Below are 21,908 nucleotides of genomic sequence, written 5' to 3'. Positions count from 1 at the left end.
AGAGTTACTCCAAAAACCCAGCTTTAAGAGAAGAATCTAAGGAACCTTTACATTCTAAAGCTTACTGTGAACACTTAATTTAAAAGACTGCACAGAGATTTAATAAAATGCTAGCAAATAATCATCCTCTGCATGATTTAGTTAGATCACTTGCTCTCTCATAGAGGGGGAGAGGACACTGAATTATTAAAATTAATCTAGCATGTATATTTCTCCCTGATCAAGGAGATAAGGCCAAAATATCAAACACTTCAATTAGGCTGCCCAGATTCGTGACTCTCAGAATCATAGAACTTAGAAGGGACCTCGGGAGGTCATCTACTGCAGTCCCCTGCACTCAAGGCAGGACTTATTATCTAGACAACCCGACAGGTGTTTGTGTAACCTGCTCTTAAAATCTCCAATGCTGGAGATTCCTTCCTAGGCAATTTATTCCAGTGCTTAACCACCCTGACAGTTAGGAAGTTTTTCCTAATGTCCAACCTAAACTGCCCTTGCTGCAATTTAAGCCCATTGCTTCTTGTCCTATCCTCAGAGGTTAAAGAGAACAATTTTTCTCCCCTCCTCCTTGTAACAACCTTTTATGTACTTGAAAACTGTTATGTCCCCTCTCAGTCTTCTCTTCTCCAGACTAAACAAACCCAGTTTTTTAAATCTTCCCTTATAGGTCATGTTTTCTAAACCTTTAATCATTTTTGTTGCTCTTCTCTGGACTTTCTCCAATTTGTCCACATCCTTCCTGAAACGTGGAGCCCAGAACTGGACACAATACTCCAGTTGAGGCCTAATCAGCACAGAGTAGAGCGGAAGAATTACTTCTCGTGTCTTGCTTAAAATACTCCTGTTAACACATCCCAGAATGACGTTCGCTTTTTTTGCAACAGCGTTACACTGTTGACTCAGATTTAGCTTGTGGTCCATTATGACCCCCCGATCCCTTTCCACAATACTCCTTCCTAGGCAGTCATTTCCCATTTTGTACGTGTGCAACTGATTGTTCCTTCCTAAGTGGAGTACTTTGCATTTGTCCTTATTGAATTTCATGCTATGTAGTTCAGACCATTTCTCCAGTTTGTCCAGATCATTTTGAATTATAATCCTATCCTCCATAGGTGGTGATTAACTTTGTACTCATTTATTTCAGAAATAGCCCTGAACAGTTTGAAGACAGAAAGGAGCCTGAAAGAGCAATTGTGCTTGGCAATGCCTTGTGTTTCACATACACAAAGAATTAAAAGTTTGGCCCATTTAAAAAAGGGGATCCATCCTTACCTCATTAAACTCAGGATTCAACGTCTTCCTTTTAATCTGAGTCTTATGCTTGGCCTTTTTTCCCATGTCAGGTTTCAGCCAACTAGGAGCAACATAAAGCATCTTAGAACTGAAGTGAAGTGAATGAACAGAGCCAGCTTGAAAATTAAAGAAAAAGGAGTTTCTGGACTGGAAAAACCATAGCTAAGGAAGTTAAAACTTAATAAAAGTCACAAAATGAGTAAAAAACCTGTTTCAGATCATTCAGTCTAAGACTAGAACAATTCACTTTGCACCAGTTACTGAATTCAGCATAAATCTCTCTATATAGATGCACTGGTGGTACTTAGATTAGAAAGACAACCTTTAAAAAGAATCATGTTAAATCCAAATAGCTAGCACTCCTCTCACTTGAATCTGCTGTAGAACAAGCTTGTAGAAGAGATCGCACTGAGGCAGTTTATTTGTAACCTGCTCCACAATTTTCTCACAAGGCACTTGGAGGGAAAATTGCAATGATCAAAGAAATGGCTGGAGGAGTGTTGAAATGCCCAAGGGACTAAATTGGAAATACACGTACAAGTCGAAAAGAGCTTGACTGATGCTAGTGAGGGCTACGAGCATGGAGAGGCTGAAATAATCATGACACTGACAAGTAGTAGACAAGCTGGTTATTATATGATGCCAAACCATGCTTTTAACCTCCATGGGGAGCTATTCCATTGTGCCTCTGCTCCTGAGAATTTCAAGAGTGCACAAATACAAACTAGTCTAGAGAGACTTGGGAAAAAACCCAACTACAGCTGATAATCAATTAGCATTTAATGAAGCACAGATTAGCATACTGAATTAGTTTTACTTATAAGTATGGAAACAATTAGCTCAGTCTTAACAGTCCAGTCCAAACGCAATGCTAAATTGTACAGTTTGTATTAATTAAATCTTTGTTTAAATTACCTTTGAAAGTAAAAATCTCAGTGTTCTATTTGGAGAGCACAAGAGAGAATAAAGCATGACACTGGAGGAAAAACATTCAACTCTGTTGAACAGCAAACAAGACTTGTGGATCGTTATGGGCAGGGGTTATCAGTGTTTTTTATTTCATTTTTTAGAGGGAAAGTGTTCTTGTTGTAAGGGGAGAAAGGAAATGGAAAATGACCAGGGGAAAAAAATATCTACATGGTTTAGGTGTAGAGGGAAGTTCTAGCCTGAAAGGATAACTGTGGAATATCTATTCCGGATTAAGAGCTTCAAATTAAAATTTGCCAAGTTTACAAATTGATTACATGTCATTTGACTTTGCAGTGAGCTGAGAATGTGAATAGCACACGGTGTTCTTCCTGCCTCTTGCAGTGTCCCATGTAACTGTTAGCTGTACAGAGATTGTTAAAAAAATGCATATTTCCAGAGGCAGCACCACCGTGAAGTGCAGTAAAGGCCAGCATGGCTCTGCTTATGGCAAGGGCATGGGACAGATCAGAATCTGGGCAGCAGGGGTGAACAGCGAATCTCGTATGCACGGCCATGCCCCGCAGCCAATGGTGAGATTGTTTTGTGTATTATACCACACGATTATCAAGACTTCAATCCCAACGGGTCTGCTATTGAGGGTCTGATTCTCCACTCAGCTACAGCCATTTTACACTGGTGCGTCTTGAGGAGTGAAGAATCAGAAGCTGAGTTTGGAATCACTTTGGAATGCGCCTGGAAAAGGCGCATCAGAAGCCCACTTAGAGTGTGAGAATTTGCACCATGTGAATGGCAGCATGCCCCATTGCAATCCCAAAGAGTCTGCAGTTACAGTTCAGCTGACAATGTCATTGGTTTTGCATGAAGCTGGATAGAATCCATTTTACCCTTCCCCTGTTGTATGGGCTTTGCAGCACTAATGCCAGTTAAAACGCATTTCGGTCAGTGAAATTAATGGAGCAGGTACATTACAGAATTAGAAGCCACCATGGTTAACAGAGAGTTATTCCTCCGACAATAACCAGGCTTTAAGGTAACCCCCCTTGAACACGCTCCATCATGGACTTTGCTCCCCGCATGATGGCACAACAAACATCAGAACTTTTGGGCTCTAACTTACAGTTTAACGAAAGGATCCGAGTAACCATTGGCATCCATTGCAGCTAAATGGACACAACGGACGATGCCAACAATCAGGCCTCCCTGCTGGGTGCTGTACATGAGGGACACAAGGATCTTTCCTCGTTCTTCCACATCACCACCGCGGTCTACCTATGAGAGGAAGCCAGAGGAATGAGTGGGGACTGGGATAAGAGAGACCAGAAACACACCCACATGGGAATATTGGAGGCAGGGATTTACCATAATCCATTGTGCAGGAAAGAGGGAATGACTAAAGGAAAAGCTTGAAAAGGGACCATGAGAGATTACAGAGGAAGGCGAGGAAGTGTTTAAACACAGGAACCTACTTGTTGAAGGTGACCAATACAATGTGCAGAAGCCACGTCCAGTTATTATGATTCTATTTTTTATATTCAATAAGGATTGAAAAGGTTTGTATGTGTCAGTTAGGTTAAACTCGGCAGACCCTGTTCAATGGCTTGCTAGAAAGTTTTAGCTGGTTTCGCTTTGTCGGGGGGGGGGGGTTACATGTGGCACCTTTTAGTCTCAGGTTCAGGTTGGAACGAACCTACAATCTGAAAGGGCGTTTGCAAGCAGATGCTCTGAAGGCAGAACAGGGAGAGAGTTCGCACTTGTAACATTTCCACCTCCCACCTGGCACTTCGGCTGCTCCTTCTACAACCATTAACTAACCCTCCCCTCTTGTCACACGGCAAACAGGAAAAACATGATGGCTCATGGAGGAAATGCCTGAATCATCCAGGCCTGCAAAGCAGTCAAAGAAACTCACCTCCAATATTCGCATCAGCACCATGACTAGACGTTTGAGCCTGCACTAGAGAGATATGCACATCCCACCCAACCGGTAGCATCATGGGTTCCCCCGTGAGAGCCCTGGACTCAGGAATGACCTTGGGATCTCACACCCCAGCTGGCTCTATACTGGGGGCATCAGGAGAGCAATTCCATTACTCACTGAAGAGGCAGATAACAGGGAAGCGGTGCACTCTTCGGGTACGTCTACACGGCAATCAGAGACGGGCTTCCAGTACGTGTAGCTATACCCAAGATAGCGTCACTCTAGCTAGCGCGAGTACCAATGGCAGTAACGCTGCGGCAGGGCGGTATGTACAAGTCCACCCAGGACGCTGGCTATGTGCTCCGGCGGTAATCCATGCTGCCGGTGCTTGACTGCTACCAGCGCTCGAGCTAGCTAGCTCACAGGGAGCGGCTACGTCGGCACACGCTGCAAACACATCTCCGCCTGCAGCGCCATCACCCCTAGAGCATGACGCTCACGACGGCCCTGCACTGTAAGGAGTGGCTGAGAGGCTCTGGAAGTGGGATTATAAAACAAAAAATCCATCATTCACTAGTGGCACCAAAAGGATAGAAAACGGTGCCTCTCACCCTTAGCTAAGGATGCCCTTTGAAAGCAGAGCCAGAGGAGCATGGGCAGCACCAGATCTTACCTCCTCTTCGTACAGTGCCATCCCGCGAGAGGAGCCGGTCGTTCCAGCCCGCTTCATCTTGGAATAGGAACAAAGAGAGATTCCCTTTAATAACTCCACAGGCAGAGAGAGGTCTCTCCCTACAGAAACAATATTCATGCACACACCCAACAGGTCAAACTCAGCCATGGTGCCACCCTTACTGACCACGGGGGGCGGGGGGCTGTGAAATTGTCCCACACACCTACAGGCTCTTCAGCAAGTGATGTGGCTTCTATCCACCCATCGAACTTCAAGAGTTTCTTTATTCCTATTTTCCGATGGCCAGAGCCATAGATCTGAATCTATTCCATGCACACAGGCGTGCAATCTTTTCCCCACCCAGGTAATCAATCATCTCCCCTAAGTTCCCTTCTGAAAAATTGTGGTAGGATACTGGATTGCAGGGTGCTGTCTTGTCAGGGGAGCTACCGCCATTCAAATATTTAAAGCAGCTTGTGGGCATCCATATGAGTTATTTCTAGGGAAGAAAGCCACCCATATTCCACTTCACCTCCAAAGCTGTACACGGGAGCATGCAATATGCTACTCGCTCATGAGGTCAGTCCTTTACCTAGGATTCCGCCTCTAGTTGTAAACAGTTGGACAGGACATTCTGGAACTCCACATAGGCTGCTCAGACAGGTTCCTGCTAGCACTATTAGTGATCTTACCTCAGCAATTTGCCTAGTTTTCCTTGTTTAAAGCCTGTGGGCAAAAATCTGCTCTCAATCCTAAAGTAGTGATCTCAGCTCTGTTACACTGCTCTTCCTACGTTTACAGAACTCCGTCTGGGAGACCAGGGTACAAGAGTCAGCATGAGGATCCAAGAGCAGAGTTTTGCCCTTTGCCCACATCACAGACGTTTTCGAGGGGCAGGGGGGTTAATATCCTATAAATTAGACTTGTGCTAGTCCATGAAACAGAATGCCCCGTGCACTGAAGAACTGCCCTATCACACCAGCAGGCCAGGCAGTGCTTGGACCAGATTCTGATCTCCATGATGGCCTACAATGGAATTACTTCGTATTTATACTGCCGCAACTGAGACCACAAACTGGCCCTCAGGTTCTGAGCACCTTCCCAGACACCTTCACATTCACAGGTCACATAGCCACTCAGGAGTCTCAAATTCACGGCCACTCCAAAGCCCATTGAATGCTACTTTTATATTGAGCACCAGAAGTAATGACAACATAGCAGAACTTCACGAGACTTACCGGTATTACTCTCTCCAAGCAGATGTTAAAGTTCTTTTTCTGATTGGATTTGAGTTTCTTCAAAGAAACTCGAGTTTCACCGATAAATTCATTGTGGCCAAATTTGTCTTCATCACACACCGAGATCCTGAATCGAACAAGAAAAGGGACCTAATATTGAATGGGCTGGAGGATTTCCCAGCTCAGACTCTGTGCTATGCGACCCAAAAGAATTGTTTGTGGGAGGAATGTAAACAGCAAAGCCTAAAAATCTCACATCTAAGATCCCTGCCAAATCTAGCAGCCTCAGTTTAACTTGTGATCAGAGCTGGTTGGAAAACAGAATTGCCATTCCTCAAGAAATTCTGACATTTTTTAATTTGTTCCAGTTCAGAACAAAAAGCCAAAATTCTGAAATTTCCTGTGGAACGGAAATTCTGAAAAATGTCAATTCAGAATCATTGAAACATTTTGCTAGAATAATGTGAAAACATCTAGTTTCAATAAGGTAAAAATGTTTCATTTTGATAATGTCAAACTAGAATATAAAATATTTAATATTAAATAGACATTATTTAAAATATAATAGTGCACAAGTTTAAAGGAAATAAAAAATGATAATGTCAAAATGTTTCACTTTGACTTCATCCAAACAATTTCTTAAGACTTTCTTCCATCAAAAATGTCATCTAAAATCGACATCCCCAGGAAATGTTGCAGTTTTGATTAAGCTGCATTTTCTGATGGAAAACTGATCCTTCGAACGTTTTTCATTCACCTCTACTTCTGCCCAGTTTCTTAAAGGGTTGCAAAGGTCGCTAACTTTAAGTGCTGCAGCAGGGAATGACACTCACCCCTGTGCAGAGGGAGCACCCAGTTCCCCATCACAGTGCACTTTCATAGAATCATAGATGATTAGGGTTGGAGGAGACCTCAGAAGGTCATCTAGTCCAACCCCCTGCTCAAAGCAGGACCAACCCCAACTAAATCATCCCAGCCAGGGCCTTAAAAACCTGTACAGATGGAGATTCCACCACCTCCTTAGGTAACTCATTCCAGTGCTTCACCACCCTCCTAGTGAAATAGTTTTTCCTAATATCCAACCATACCTCTCCCACTGCAACTTGAGAGCCTTGCTCCTTGTTCTGTCATCTGCCACCACTGAGAACAGCCTAGCTCCAGCCTCTTTGGAACCGCCCCCTTCAGGTAGTTGAAGGCTGCTATCAAATCCCCCCCTCACTCTTCTCTTCTGCAGACTAAATAAGCCCAGTTCCCTCAGCCTCTCCTCATAAGCCATGTGCCCCAGCTCCCTAATCATTTTCGTTGCCCTCCGTTGGACTCTCTCCAATTTGTCCACATCCTTCTGTAGTGGGGGCCCCAAAACTGGATACAATACTCCAGATGTGGCCTCACCAGAGCCGAACAGAAGGGAAGAATCACTTCCGTCGATCTGCTGGCAATGCTCCTACTAATGCAGCCCAATATGCCGTTAGCCTTCTTGGCGACAAGGGCACACTGCTGACTCATACCCAGCTTCTCGTCCACTGTAATCCCCAGTGTAAGACACTGGGATTTTGTCTTCAACTTGCCTGAGTGTTTTCCTTTGCATATCTTCATCCGTGATGCCATGATACACCAGGGTCTCATTCCACATGGGGTTGCGAGTGTTGCGCAGAGTCTTGGTCCTCAATTTGTTTGACTATTGAGTTTCAAAAATCAAAACAAAGAACTAATCACACACACTGTCTGCTGCCTAAAATGGTCCCGGGTCAAGCATTATGCAAACAGTGGGTCAATCCTATGATCTTTCCTCACATGAGTAGTCCCACGGTTCCCCTGTATTTGATTTCACGGGGGGCCACTCACCCAAGCAAAGTATTACAGGATCTAACCTAACATTTTTAATATTTTTAAGTAATGCTTGTAAACCAAAGTCACCAAACTAATCTCATTTAAGAGTCAAACTCCAATCCTCATAATTTGACCCAGATGCACATGGCCTCTTCTTCTAAAGGAAGTTTGTGGTGTTTACCGTGCCATGGCAGTTTAGGTGGTCAGGCACAGCCCACTGGAAAATGAACTTGGTGGCCTAAAATAAATGGAAAGTCTAAGCAGGAACTTTCTTGTCTCTCTCTCTGACTCGTTCATATTTACTTACTCTCGGCCAATTCAGCCCTTGTACAAACAGAAAATTAACTGATTCTCAAGTTAGTGAAGTTTTGGCTTCTTCAGCTCTTGTGCCACATGGGAAAAATTTGTATTCCTACTAAATCGAGATTCCACATCTGGCTGGGCTTCTCTGCCTGGGCAAGATTAGTAGCCTCCTTCCACTGTTGCAAAGTAGAAAGATACGCCATGAATGAGAATTGGATCAACAGAGGCACCTAACGCTAACAACAAGATCCCAGATGCTTCTAACTGGAGAATTTTTTTCCAACGTATGAAAAAAGGATAAGAAAGGAACACTAGCCCAAAACATTGGGGACATAGACTACTCAGATCTTACACTAGGGATGGATTCTGCCCACTGTATTTTGTGGGTGTGCTGGAATGTTTCTTTTGTTTTGATGTTTGAGCCAATCTGATCCCAAAGTGCACAAAGTGTAAATTACAAACTTTTTATTAACATTATTTTGAAAGAGTGTGGCACCTCAGTCATTTCTTTTGAGTATAATTCAGCCAGAGAGAGGGGGGAAAAAATCTTTGAATCCCCACAGCAAACAGAAGAGACATTTGTTAGGCAGTGGGCCAACAATGTTCATTTCTTCCTAGAAGTTTTCTCCACTGAATTCAATTTTCAGCTGGTCCTGGGAGCGGGAGTTTACAGAGCTTTCTTTGATGAAGAAAATAATTGGAGCATTTCCTCACTTGGTGGATATTTTTCACAGCTCTAATTAGAACACAAAGAACCTTCAAAGTAAAATTGATCTTTCAAACTCCAGTAATAATTAGATTTTGTGTCAGATGTTTTGCATTGTATTAACAATGTCACCTTCTCTGAAGCGTCTCTGTGCTCATTAACTAGGTATTAGTCTTTCGAGATGTCCTGTACGCTGCTTGCTTCTGCAAGGCTGCTGTGAAAAATGCAAAACTGAAGGCAATATGAAAAAACACCCTCTCTCAGAAATCGGGGAGCGCTCATCCATTAACAAAGACCACCAGGCTGAGCTATTCCACTCCCCATTCACCAGTGTCCTATTCATTTCCATCCAAAATTAAGGAGATGCTGATATCCTTACAATAATAAGCACTTTTCTCCACTAATAACAAAATGAACTTCAATGGGACAAAGGGAAAGGTCCTATTTAACAGCAATGAGCGCATCAGAAGCCAGTCATCAGGTGGAGGAGGATCCTGCTTGGTACACAGTGTGTAAATAAGCTTAATTGGACTGATTGTGTTCATGTGCCAAGGGAGAAGAAAAAGACTAGAGCTGGCTCTGAGACAAAGAAAAGTCCAGATCCAGATTGAGAAGAACCTGTCAGAGATTCCAGCTGGTAGGAGCAGCTGCAGAAGCAGCCAATGCAAGGAGTATTACTGCAAACTGTCCAGGGAAGAGATGCTCTGCTGTTGTGTGTTAGTACAGGGCCTCCCACCACGGGCTCTGCTCTTGGTGGGTCCTTAGGCATCACCATAATCAACATGATTAAAAAATAATCGGATTCAAACTTCTCCAACACAACAAGTGTTCTCAGCTCTGGGGTTTTAGTTCAGCCCACTGAGCCAATCCCATCTGTTTGCATCCAGGTATGAACATCAGCGGTGTTAAGGGGTGTTCAGATCAGTCATCTCTTGGGTGGACCCCAGAAAGCATCTTTTTTCTGAATGTTGGTGAGCAGCCATCACACAGGCAATGTCCTAGAAGGCCTGTGTGAGCTCCTGAGAGAGTTGGGGAATAGCGGACCATTTAGTGCAGTTCGTCTCTACTGAGTTATGGTAGGTTTCACACTTCCGATTTTCCAGGACCTACAGCACAGCGTCTACAAAAGCACCATTCATCCTAAGAGACACAGGTGTCAGGAAGGTTGCTTGGCCCAAGGCTTCATTTTCTTGAGCAGGTCACATACTAGATAACGGCAAGGAGCAACCGTGTACAGAAATCAGAGGTGAGAGACCAAGGCAAATTTCCAAACAACAATAGAGCAGCTGCCTTTGAGACCTGCTCTTGTTCCTTCCACGCTATTGTTATTTTCAGTTTTAAAAGTATCAGTACTCAGGATTAACGCAGCATTGGAGATTTTTCTCTCCATGTGGAATATATTTAGGCCTGTGAATTGAGATTTCCAAAGCAGCCTAGAGGATTTGAATGTCTAGCTCCTATTAATTTTAATGGGAATTGGCCATCTCAGTCCTTTGGAAAAATCTCCACTCTAAAGCAGTACCGTAATATTTTTGTTCACTGTTTCAATGTAACAGAGTTAAGCAAATTAATTGATAGATATTTACCTTACTGGCTCCTGGCAATAGGTGCAACTTTACATAAGGATCAGCTAAACCATTGGAGTCCATTGGTTTTAAACCCTAAAAGATAATGAAGGGGGTTAGCCATCTTTAAATGCACTGAGGGGAAGGATTTAGCAATAGTTTATTACGAGCTATAAATTAATAAAAGGAACGGAAGGTATGTGGTGAATAAATCAAGGCTCTTTGTTCTGAATAAGCGGAACAGTCCCAACCCTGAACCAACACTTCAAATTCAGCTTCTAAATATCAGACCAATGCTACTTTCTGCTATCGACTTGCTCACATTGTGTTTGAGTCTTGTGCAACCTAACGGACAGGTCTGCATTATCCCCAGCCAGCTTCCCAACTCACATTCAAGAAGCAAAGGTTTGCCTTCACGTCTTCATCCCCTACGAAAGGGTCGGAGCTGCTGAAGAGCTAGCCTGAAATGACACCGCTGGGGCAGCATGTTTAGCACAAAGAGGAGAGACCTCCTTCATCCAGAAAGTCATTCCTGAACACTTAAGAGGATTGAGCTCTTCCAGAGAGAGCGAATGCACGGGAAGCTGGGACGCAGTAGAAGATGAGGCATGTTCAGAGGTGCACGTTGGCATTTTCAAAGTGGAAAATTCTGCACACTTCTCTACCACCAGCACGTCTACACACTGGAATTACCAGCCTTCTCTACAGGACAGCGGTACCTCCTGCAGGAATTCGAGCATTCAATGGCATTCACCCTACAGAACTGGTGAAATGTGAACATCACTTTCCCCTCAGGCCTGCAGGATCCCCAGTTACCTTCAGTGGGACCTACCAGGGTTCTACCCAGGGAGGCGCATTAGGCTTCAGGACTTTACCTCTGTTTCTCAAGGCACTAGGGATACAAGTCCATCCTATGACCTCACCACAAACCACTGAAACACAGCTGGCTGCAGCAGAAAGCACTTGGGCCTACATTTTCCCACATGACTCGGGATTTTGGGTGCCCACCTCAAGGCACCTTAAAAGGGGCCTGATCTTCTAGAAGTGCTGAGTCAGGTGTTTCAGTCTGAGATGTTCACTGCTATGGGAAATCAGACTGTTGGTCAGATCTGAGGTTTGGGGAATTGTCACTGCAGGGTGCAGCCCGTTCCCATCAGGCAATATTGAGGAATGGCAGCATTGATTCATTTGCTGTACTTCGGGTAGCCTGACATCACCTGCTCTGACTAGATACGATACAAGTGCTGTGGGCGCACCGGGCAGTCAGGTACGGTATCTGTGAATGTCAGCGGGCGGTGGTGTTACCTAGTGACGGGAACAAATTCTGGATTCAGACCTGAATCTGTGCTGTTAAATTCAGAGATTTTGTGGACTTCTCTGCTTTGCGATTTTAACAAGAATGAAAGTAGAGTTTTAGGACCTAGCCAGACATTGCTCACAGTGCTGTAGCTTGGGGTTTCATTGCACATACACTCAATGGCAGCTAAACGTTGCTGATTTTGCCTGATCGCATGAACAGAAATGGCAAGTCGACTGAACCATTACAAACAGGAATCCTGGAAATAAAGGGCTGACATCTTAACTTTGTCTGCTGACATCTCTGCAAGGCCCCTGCTCAATTCTGAGAGCCTTGGTACTAATGGCTGTTGCAGGTGGTTAAAGGAGATGGAATTAACTACACCAATTATCTTCAGCGTAACTCAAGTAACTGTCCTGGTTACAGTTGCTATAATCAACCCGCTGCACATGGGCAGAAGTAACCCCAATAACCCCGTGAGATGGCTGTGGGAAATCAATTAACCTGAGCAAGCTGGTGGGTAATTACAGCGCACTCAGCCGCTCGGATGCACTCCTATCCAGAACACGCATCTGCACACTCAGGCATAGGTTGCCTTCAGCTAGGCTCCAGTCAAACATGTGATGCCAGCTCCTGGCATGTGGCCTCTGAAGATGGCTCAAGTCTCCATTATCTGCTCAACTGCTGCAAGAAATAACCTCCTCTCATCCATCTCCTAACAACATACCCCAGCAAAGGGATTCCAGTTCAGAGACACATCACATGGGAAACGGTCTATTCAAGGACCTGGTGGCCTTAAGTCGCTGTGGCTTAGCTATCCTGCCTACCCAAGTCTACTGCAGCAGATGCATGCGAGGGGGACGCGAGAGCAGATGATGAAACCCACGCTGTAACTTGCTGTCTCCAGGGACAGACTGTTTATGGAGGAGGGCCTTCCGCAGGAGAGTTTGCTACCACTAACCATCAGACTGAGCCCGTGCCTTGCTACCATTTAGGGCGCGATACAAGACCCTCCCATCTGCCTTTTCCTGGGTGGCAGAACAGGGGCTCACTTATGTCTCCTACACTGGGAAAAAAAACACTTCTGCCACTTTTAGAGACAGCAGAGTTTTCCAAAACGTTCCCTACACTTGGAATAGGGAGTCTCTCTAGAGCCAGTCGGTGCTCTAGCGCTGGAAGGAACCTTAGACGTGCCCAATGCAGTCCTACCTCCTCCCAAGTCTGCAGCGAGCTGGAAGGGCAGAGAATCCTACACCTCACCCTTAAGGGAATTATTGTTACCTCCAGCACCCAGCTATTACAGAAATGGAGATCACACATCCTTGTTAGTAACGCCTGCGTGGGTCGCCTGGCTGCGGGGGGAGAGATGGCGGCAGAACTAGCTTCAGTTCCATTGCGTTCAGTTAGGTGGAAACCAGACTGGGTCTTGGGAAGCATATGAAAACAGAGAGAGGCGTTTCTGAAATACGCTCTTCCAGGGGAGGACAATGTCCTGTGTACATAGAATGAGCAGGGGCCAAGGATAACGGATCAGACCCTGCCGGCCGGCCTACTCTTAAGTCATTTTATTTTGTTCCAAGGGTGCACTTACTTTTGCTTTGATGAGAGTGCAGTGCAAAGAGCTCTTCTCCTGGTCGTACAACAGACTGAACTCCAGCGCCCCCAGCGTGGCTAATTAGCAAGAGGGGAGAGGGAAAGGTAAGAGATGGTTTTATTAAGAACAAAGCCACTGGAGATATTTCATCCACGCAGCCGAGTGATACCAATATGAAACCCTGGCAGCTCCTAGCCCCAAAGGCAGAGCAGCGCTAAGGAAGGGAGGGTGTCCGCATAGTCCACTGAGCACTCTGCCATGCCAGTGAGAGCTGACAGCGGACGACAATTCCATTTCATGGCAACTCCCGAGGTTCCGAAATTTCTTTTCATTCCACGTTGGAACAAGAAAATCTTTTGAACGTTTTCACAAAAACGTGAGGGTGGGGGGAGAGGAGACCAGGTTTAAAGTCCCTGCCTGCCTGATTCAAAGGAGTTTTTCATCCCAGACCACCCCAATTCAGTCAGAGCAAGGGCTTGAACTGGGTCTCCCAGTGCCCTCACCAAGCATCGCAATAAAATCTCACTTCATCCAAAGCGTTCTGACCTGTCATTTGCCTGGCAAGCCTCCTCCCAAAACTTACCCCAGGCAGAGACACCATTTTAAATTGCTGACCGTGACCTTGGCTGCTGTCTCCTAAAAGGATAGCATTGCTCTGCCAAGGGGCATTCCATCATCATAGAGAGCCCAAACCTCTTGGAGTACAGGGCAACCATGTTGCATCACATCATGAAGACGTCAACCTACAGCATTATGACACGCAATACATTTTAGCTTCTAATTTAACATCCGGAATTGACTATGGGCACAATTCACTGGGACTGTGAAGGATAAGCCTGCAGACCAGGTCATTAGAGGCTGTTCCCCTTTGCTCTTGTGACTGCAGATGAAAAATTGTGTGCACAAATTTAGAGGGCATTTCAAACACTGCAGCCATTATTACACACAGTCACCAACTAACCTCTCATCACAGCATCTCCTGGCCAAATTCAGGAGCTACAGTAGTCAGAACATTATCAGGACAGAGCTATGCAAACGTTTACCTGGAACACAGGGGAGGGGTCACTGAGAGTTTTAGCAGAGTTTAGTGCTCAGCATGCAAACAAGAAGATGACAGCACAAGCGAGACCTATTAAAGGAGCAAAGCAGCTGCACAATGCAGACCACATCTTTATATGACCTGCTAGTGCATGTTAGCCCTGAACTTCAGCAGCTTCTCCCAAGTGAGCAGAGACTGCCGATCACCCCAAGTTTCATGTTGTTTCCAGCCTGGGTTCTGCACACTCACTGCATTGGGTGCTCACCCAAATTTGACTGGAGAGAGGAAATGTTAAACACGGGATCCCACTGTACTAAATTTCCTCATGGCCACTTTCCTCTCTGCCTAATATTTATGGACTGTCTCGTGGTTCCTAACCACCCTTGTCTTTCTCCTCAGAAAAAGGATTGAAACATGAAGTGATGCCTTCTTGGAGTTCCTGATCTTCACTCTTATGGCCAGTAAGCTCATGAATTAGGATGGGGCGGGGGGGAGAATCTTAGTGCAGAAGTACTGAAACCACAAGGATCTCTCCTTTATACGGATGGACCTGTCTATTGGCATTTCCTGCAGCTAAAGAAAAATAGAGGCTTCACCTGAATGTCTTCTCATATGCGTACGCATGTGGACATGTGCATTTACACACATGCTACAGAATGGCATATATTAGAGAGAGTAAAATAAACTAAGGTTCTGGGGCCATAGACTTAGGTACCTACCTACCTTTAAAAATCTGGACTCTGATCCTGCAAGCCATGTCGAAATCAATGGGCTTGCCCCATGAGGAAAGTTTGCAGGATCTAGCTCTAGGTCAGAGCCAGATTCTCCTCTCAGCCTCTGCAAATACTGTGCCTTTAACGGGGCTCTACATTAGCAGTTCAATTTTTGACTTTCCCCTTTTTCAAGGTTTAAAACCAAGTCGCATGAAGTTGCCACTTAGACCCTTGGGCTCCTTCCTAACAGGATGAATTATTCAACTCGAACGCTGAATTTTTGGAGATGGTTTGTTATTTTCAGTCAGAGAGAAATGGAGTCACAAAATAGCACAATTCCCTCCCTGATTACTTATTTATCAAGTATTAAAAGCACTTAGTGGATGCCAGGAACATGACATGAGCCTCAGAGGATCAAAGCTGCAGTCACTTAAAAAGGACAGCGTTCCCGTTTTTTGCCAAAGATAAAACGGGAGTATAAGGCGACATAAAAAATAGAACAGTTTCGCACAAGGTGCACTTTGCAGGGACCTGCTGACCTCAAATTTATAGTCACATTCCCACAACGCAGCCCTCTGAGCCACCTCCACTGACCCTCTGAACAAGGGGCGACGTTCAAGAGGCACTGAGCGCTGCTGAAGCCAGAGGGAAAAGCCGGTCCTCAGATATTCAGGATCTGGCCCAAGATTTGTTACTTTTCTTACGTGGCTCAAAACAACCCATCTGTATCGGAGCCGGACAGTACGACACCAGGCTACTTACTTGCTTCATCAGAATCATAGCTGTTGGCCTCATCCTCTTCGTCGTCCTGAGGCGGCGGGAGCGGACGTGCAGGTGCAGCTGGGGCGGCGGCTTGCATATATGGGGCAGGCTGGCGCATAGCCCTCTCCTCTCTGGCCGCAGGCATTGAGTAACCTCCACCACCTCCTCTCTCATCCCTGGGTGCTGCTGCTGAATAGGCCGGGTCTGTCTGGGGAGGGCCGGTTGACTGGCTCACTGTGCAAAAGAAAACAGGCATTGAACATACAGATCCCGATGAGATGGGGTGCAGCACTGGAGAGGAATGTTATTCATGTCTGAAAGTTCAGCTAGGCCAGTTTTAGGCACCTGGGATTTGGAGCTGCACAGTTTGTGATCCTACTTGATTTTCATAGATTCAGAGATTCTAAGACCAGAGGGGACCACGGTCATCATCTAGTCTGATTTCCTGGATAACAGGCCAGAGAACTGCCCCAAAATTATTCCTGATTGAGCTAGAGCAGATCTTTCAGAAAAACATCCAATCTTGATTTAAAACTTGCCAGTGATGGAGAATCCACCACAATACCTGGTAAGCTGATCCAACAGTTAATGACCCTCACTTACATTTACGCTTTACTTGCTGTCTGAAATTTGTCTAGCTTCAACTTCTAGCCATTGGATCTTGTTATCAATTTTAAATTCCTCTTCCCTCTGCTTCTCCTACCCACTAGACAAGTGCATCTCAAGCTTATTCCGTGGACTCCTTCATAAAAGGGAGGGATCTTCTCATGGCCTTATTATGCTAAAAAGCATTTAATCATTTTTAAGTTTGTTGCCCTATACGGATTCACCCGCCAAGAAAGGTTCTGCCACCTACTGCCAGTCTGGCTACCCACGGGTTTGAAAACCACACCAGTAGCTTGGTTTTGGTGTGTTTGAGACATGAGATGAACTGGAATCCTTTCTATGGCGACGGTGACACAGATCTAGCAGCGGTTCTGCTGCCACTTCGAACCTATTGCTTGTTGTGATGATTTGATCTGTGTAAGTTCATTGAGGATAGGTCCATCAATGGCTCTTAGCCAAGAGGGTCAGGGACACAACTCTACGCTCTAGGTGTCCCTAAACCACCAACTGCCAGCAGCTCAGAATTGCCCTGTTCTGTTCACTCCCTCTGAAGCATGTGGATAAATTGGAGAGTGAGTCCAGCGAAGGGCAACAAAAATGATTAGGGGACTGGAACACATGAGTTATGAGGAGAGGCTGAGGGAGCTGGGATTGTTTAGCCTGCAGAAGAGAAGAATGAGGGGGGATTTGATAGCTGCTTTCAACTACCTGAAAGGGGGTTCCAAAGAGGATGGCTCTAGACTGTTCTCAATGGTAGCAGATGACAGAACGAGGAGTAATGGTCTCAAGTTGCAGTGGGGGAGGTTTAGATTGGATATTAGGAAAAAATTTTTCACTAAGAGGGTGGTGAAACACTGGAACGCGTTACCTAGGGAGGTGGTAGAATCTCCTTCCTTAGAGGTTTTTAAGGTCAGGCTTGACAAAGCCCTGGCTGGGATGATTTAACTGGGAATTGGTCCTGCTTTGAGCAGGGGGTTGGACTAGATGACCTTCTGGGGTCCCTTCCAACCCTGATATTCTATGATTCTATGATCTGGCACTGGCCACCAACAGAAGATGGACCATTGGTCTGATCCAGCATGCCCACTCCTATGTTCTTATTTGCGTAAGCAAATCTGACGTTCCACATTCTATGGGATTGCCCCTCGTTTATACCGACACTTTCCCCCTCAAATTGCTAGGCAGAAGGGGGAACCCGTGATGTGCAAAGGAGTTTGGGGAAAACTCTGCTCGACTTCTGTGCCTTATGTATACTATACCCATGCTTGTGGGGGTGCCAATACCCAAGTGGGTGAGCTTTACGTTGTGTTTTACTCACATGGAGGCTTGGGGGAAACATATCTCCTGCTGAAAGCAAACACAAAAAGGAGGTAGCATGGTCTACTGCCTAGAATACAGGCCTGAGAGTCAGGTGACCTGGCTTCTAATCTGCCCCAAGCACTTCGGTGCTCAGATACCGAAAGGATGGAAGTGCCATAAGGACCGAATAAAACAAAGGGGCGTGAGCATGGCCACGGCAATTGGTCGAGATGGGTGCTTGGCTTACAGCTGATTCAGCTCGTAAATTAAGAAGGGAGGAAATCCATGGTGAGCGACAAATGAACTTCATCCTGGATTATTTCTTACCCCATTGTGCTCCATGGAAGCCGTAACTGGGGCCCTTTATGCTTCTGCATAATACACTTGCGAGGGGTTTTGCTTTTTTATCAGGTGATCTCTACATAACGGGCTTCTCAGTTTCCTTGCCGGGGGGTTAAGCCGTAAGTGATGGAGATGCTACATTTCAACCCAACCTTTTGCTGAGTCAGAATTCCCCAAATACAAAGGACTCAGTCAAGGAAAATCTGAAAGCTCGGAAACAGATAGCTAACCCACTTTTACTCTCAGATCTTGGAATGAAAGCCTGAGGGGAATACGGCAGCACCTAGTTAATGTGAATTAATAGAGGAGATGGAACTGAATGCTTATAATTAACATCCTGAAATTCAAATGTGGCACAGCTTGTTTCCCCAGGAAGGGAAGGTGAAAGACGACATTCATTTTAATTTGAGCATTTATTTTATTTTTAATACTACACGGGCAAAATTCTATTCTCAGTTCCTCAGGTGCAAATCAGGTTACCCCATTGACATCAGTAGTCACTCCAGATTTACACCAGGGTAAATGAAAGCAGAATTTGGCCTTCTAAGAGGAAAAGCAAAGCTTTAAATAAATCATAACCTGCAAAATTGCTCAGAAAGCGAGTCCCCTGACCTGGCCTGTCAATTAACGTTGGCAGAGACTTAGCAATTCAATCCATCATTACGGTGAAGAATGAAAGAAATAGGAGCCACACAGAGAGAGGCACCAGTGAGGCACACAGACTAAACAAAGAGGGAGAGCGATCTGCTCCCGATGCCACCATTAATCCACCTTTTCTAAGCCATTTATCTTTACGGGCTCACTAGTAACCACACCAACAGGTCACTAGGCTAGAAGAATTTCTTGCCCTGATGCAGAGATCAGGCCATTTACAATATGGAAACATCTGAAATGGTGTTTGTTAAATACCAGAGACCAGAAGGGAAAGCTGCAGAAGAGACAGTTTAGGTGCAATAGCCTGGATTCATTCTGCTCTGAATGATATTTTCATTCCAAAAATCTCCATGTTTTCCATTAACTCTGTCACCTGCTTTGTCACCCTTTTGAAGCATTTTGACATAAGGACAGGAACCTCTCTCAGAGCAGGAAACCGTGTGATCCCAAGTCAGTGCGTTACAGTGGATGGGGACCCACTGAGATTCTTTACCTTGTCTTTCTGGATATCTCCCAGCGGGCCCGGGCTCTTGTCTGCCACCCACTGGAGGAGCTGTGGTATAAAACAGTTATCTTGTTATCCTGCACCAGGCAGCAAAGCCAATGGCCCCTCAAGGGCAGGTGATTAAAACCCCCTTCTCCCCCACCCCCCATCGGTCCTTGGGAACAGAATCATTTTTACCATTGATCAAGCAGCAGTGAGAGAATGGGGCATGCAACCTTTTCCACCTCTTGGCACAGGCCCAGGAAACAAGGGCCTACCACAGCCTGTACCAAGCCATCCCTGTGGGAACAGCGAGTTGTTAGAGCAGTGATCCAGGAGTCTTGGCTCCCACGTCACGGTTTGGGCTCCAGCACTGGTTCATGGTGAGATACTTGAAAAGCCATTACACCTCTATGCATGTGTGTAACTGGGGGGATAACCCTGATCCACCCCAGTGATCAGTAGTGTCTTCAAAGCACAGTCCTGCACTCAGGGAAGCCATTCTGCACCATCCCAATGCAGGCCAGCACCTCCATGGCACAAATAGACCCAGAATACGTAAAAGCAGAACGTGTACCTGGTTGAGCAGCAGAGCTCTGACTAGTCACCGGAGGAGGCCTGGCAGCTTGAACAGAATTGGCACGTTTTACACCTACAAGGAGGAGAGAAGATTAGAGGCGAAACGGGGCATTTAGAATCTGTAGACAAAGGCTACTTCAGAGCCATGACAGCTGATCGGTAAGAGACAGAAACATGCACATCAGCGAGTGGCATGAGAAAAATCACTGGATTTGGTGTGTGGTGTTGTCTATTGCTACTCATGTCAGCATGACTCCATTAATCATCAGTGGAGTACCACTGATTGACACCAGCTGCGTGCCTGGCTCAACCCCTTTATTTTCAGAGAGGGAAGAGAACCCACCCCTCTCCTAAACTGCCATCATCGCAACAAATCGCATTAGCACAAAGGCCATCCCCTGCTCGGATATATCCAGGGGGAGTACACGAGAATTCAATTCAAAGCCCATCTCAAAGTTTCCTAAAACAGGGCCCCCGCTTACTGAGCTGGGGATGTATTTGCACACACAGGCCCAGATCTGAAAGGTGTTTACACCCCTACTTCCCACTGAAATCAAATAGTTCTTAAAACCTGGGCCATAGTGACCAGTCAGTCACCTAGGTACCAGAGCCTCCCAACACTTTCTGTATAGCAAGAGTAGCTGCCAACAGACTGAGATGCTCAGATGGGAGGAGTAAAGTGCATTGCAAAGCTGGACCAGTACTACTGATGGGGACGATGAGGCACAGAGCAACTCAGTGACTGGCCTGTGAGTGCCCATTTACAGTGTGGACTGTTTATAGTAGATTCATTTTCCCCAAATTTCCCATCTTTGCTACTACCATTGCAGTCCTATTGGTGGCAGCAAAGGGGAGCGGACTAGCGTGGGCCAGTTCAGAACAGGCTTAGTGACACTATGATCAAACTTGCCGGTAGCCCCCAGAGCCCAGTCCATACCAGCACTTCCACCAGAGCTAGCAACAGTGGGGAATGTTAGGAGAATAACCCGATGACGGCGTGGCCAAGACAGGGTTAAAACGGAGATTTCTGGTCTCCAACAGCCAGATGAAAGGCAGTGTTACCTAACGACATTACAGGGGAAGTGTGGACCCATGGATAGAGCGCTAGGAGAGAAGCAATTTGGCTCCACCACTGGCCTGCTGGGTGAGCTTCAGCAAGTCACGTCACCTCTTTGTGCCTCAGTTTCCCCATCTGTAAAATAGGGATAATGATGCGGACCTCCTTTGCAACGCACCTGGAGTTCTACCAGTGCAAAGCGCCATATAAGAGCCCACTTATTATTATTATTAGATGCTGCTATTTTCCCGTTTCCTCTCTGATATTCTTCGCCCGTGTCAATAACTCACAGTTGATTTCACTCATTCCTTACTGCTGCTGTGTCAATGCTAGTTCCATACGCAGTTCTTTTTAAACCAGCTGTGCCCCGGAAGCGTGCCTTTACTGTGATATCCTATTGCTACATACAGTGAAACGAGCCAATGTACTGCATGTACTTAACATCCATTTATCCACCCAGCGAAACGGCTTACTCCACTTTGTGCTTCTTGTGTCCAAACACGCTGGGCAACAAGGAGAGATGGACGGGAGAATATGGTGAAGGAAATGGGCTTTGTGGCCAAGGAATAGTGTGGAGTTTATTCCCATAGGGATTGACAGAGGCGGGATTAAGCTATTCATGAAGGGCAGAACAACGAACCACCACCCACCAAAAGCCAAAGTAAAGGGACTTTGAGCAGGGATGTTCTGTGGGGGTTGGGTGGAGGCAGTCTACTCCCGATCTCACACAGCCAGGAGCACCGATAGATGCTCTCTGGTCATCACTGCACCCCACTGACTGCACAAGTCTCCACAGCTGTGCACATCACTGTTTTCCCCCCTTAAAGGAAAGAAGAGGGCTTTGGCCAATGGAGCCACATATTCTAACAGCCTGTCCTGTGCACAGCTCCAGGTGTTGCCCCCGCCACCTTGACTAAGGCGAAGATTTTGTCACACGTAGTTTTAGTAAAGAAGTCCCGGAACAGGTCAAGGGCAATAAAGAAAAATTCACAGAAGCCCTATCCGAGACTTTTACTAAAAATATGC

At 45.8% G+C, this 21,908-nt stretch overlaps 1 protein-coding gene across 15 annotated transcripts in view; it reads right to left on the bottom strand.

Moving 5' to 3' along the window:
• The window catches only part of RPH3A (rabphilin 3A), a 109,620-nt gene that overhangs the window by 8,621 nt on the left and 79,091 nt on the right, over positions 1-21,908 (bottom strand). For all 15 annotated transcript variants that reach the window (XM_073312415.1, XM_073312418.1, XM_073312421.1 and 12 more), the window contains 10 exons: positions 19,824-19,898; positions 19,256-19,315; positions 15,862-16,095; positions 13,345-13,424; positions 10,478-10,552; positions 7,621-7,730; positions 6,053-6,179; positions 4,815-4,871; positions 3,341-3,492; positions 1,273-1,354 (listed from right to left, as the gene is read on the bottom strand). In XM_073312415.1, the coding sequence (XP_073168516.1) occupies positions 1,273-1,354; positions 3,341-3,492; positions 4,815-4,871; positions 6,053-6,179; positions 7,621-7,730; positions 10,478-10,552; positions 13,345-13,424; positions 15,862-16,095; positions 19,256-19,315; positions 19,824-19,898 (1,052 nt within the window). The remainder of the gene's footprint in view (positions 1-1,272; positions 1,355-3,340; positions 3,493-4,814; positions 4,872-6,052; positions 6,180-7,620; positions 7,731-10,477; positions 10,553-13,344; positions 13,425-15,861; positions 16,096-19,255; positions 19,316-19,823; positions 19,899-21,908) is intronic.

Source organism: Lepidochelys kempii, chromosome 15, assembly GCF_965140265.1.
Source record: "Lepidochelys kempii isolate rLepKem1 chromosome 15, rLepKem1.hap2, whole genome shotgun sequence".
NCBI classification, from domain to species: domain Eukaryota; kingdom Metazoa; phylum Chordata; order Testudines; family Cheloniidae; genus Lepidochelys; species Lepidochelys kempii.
This window is presented reverse-complemented; position numbering and strand designations above follow the sequence as displayed.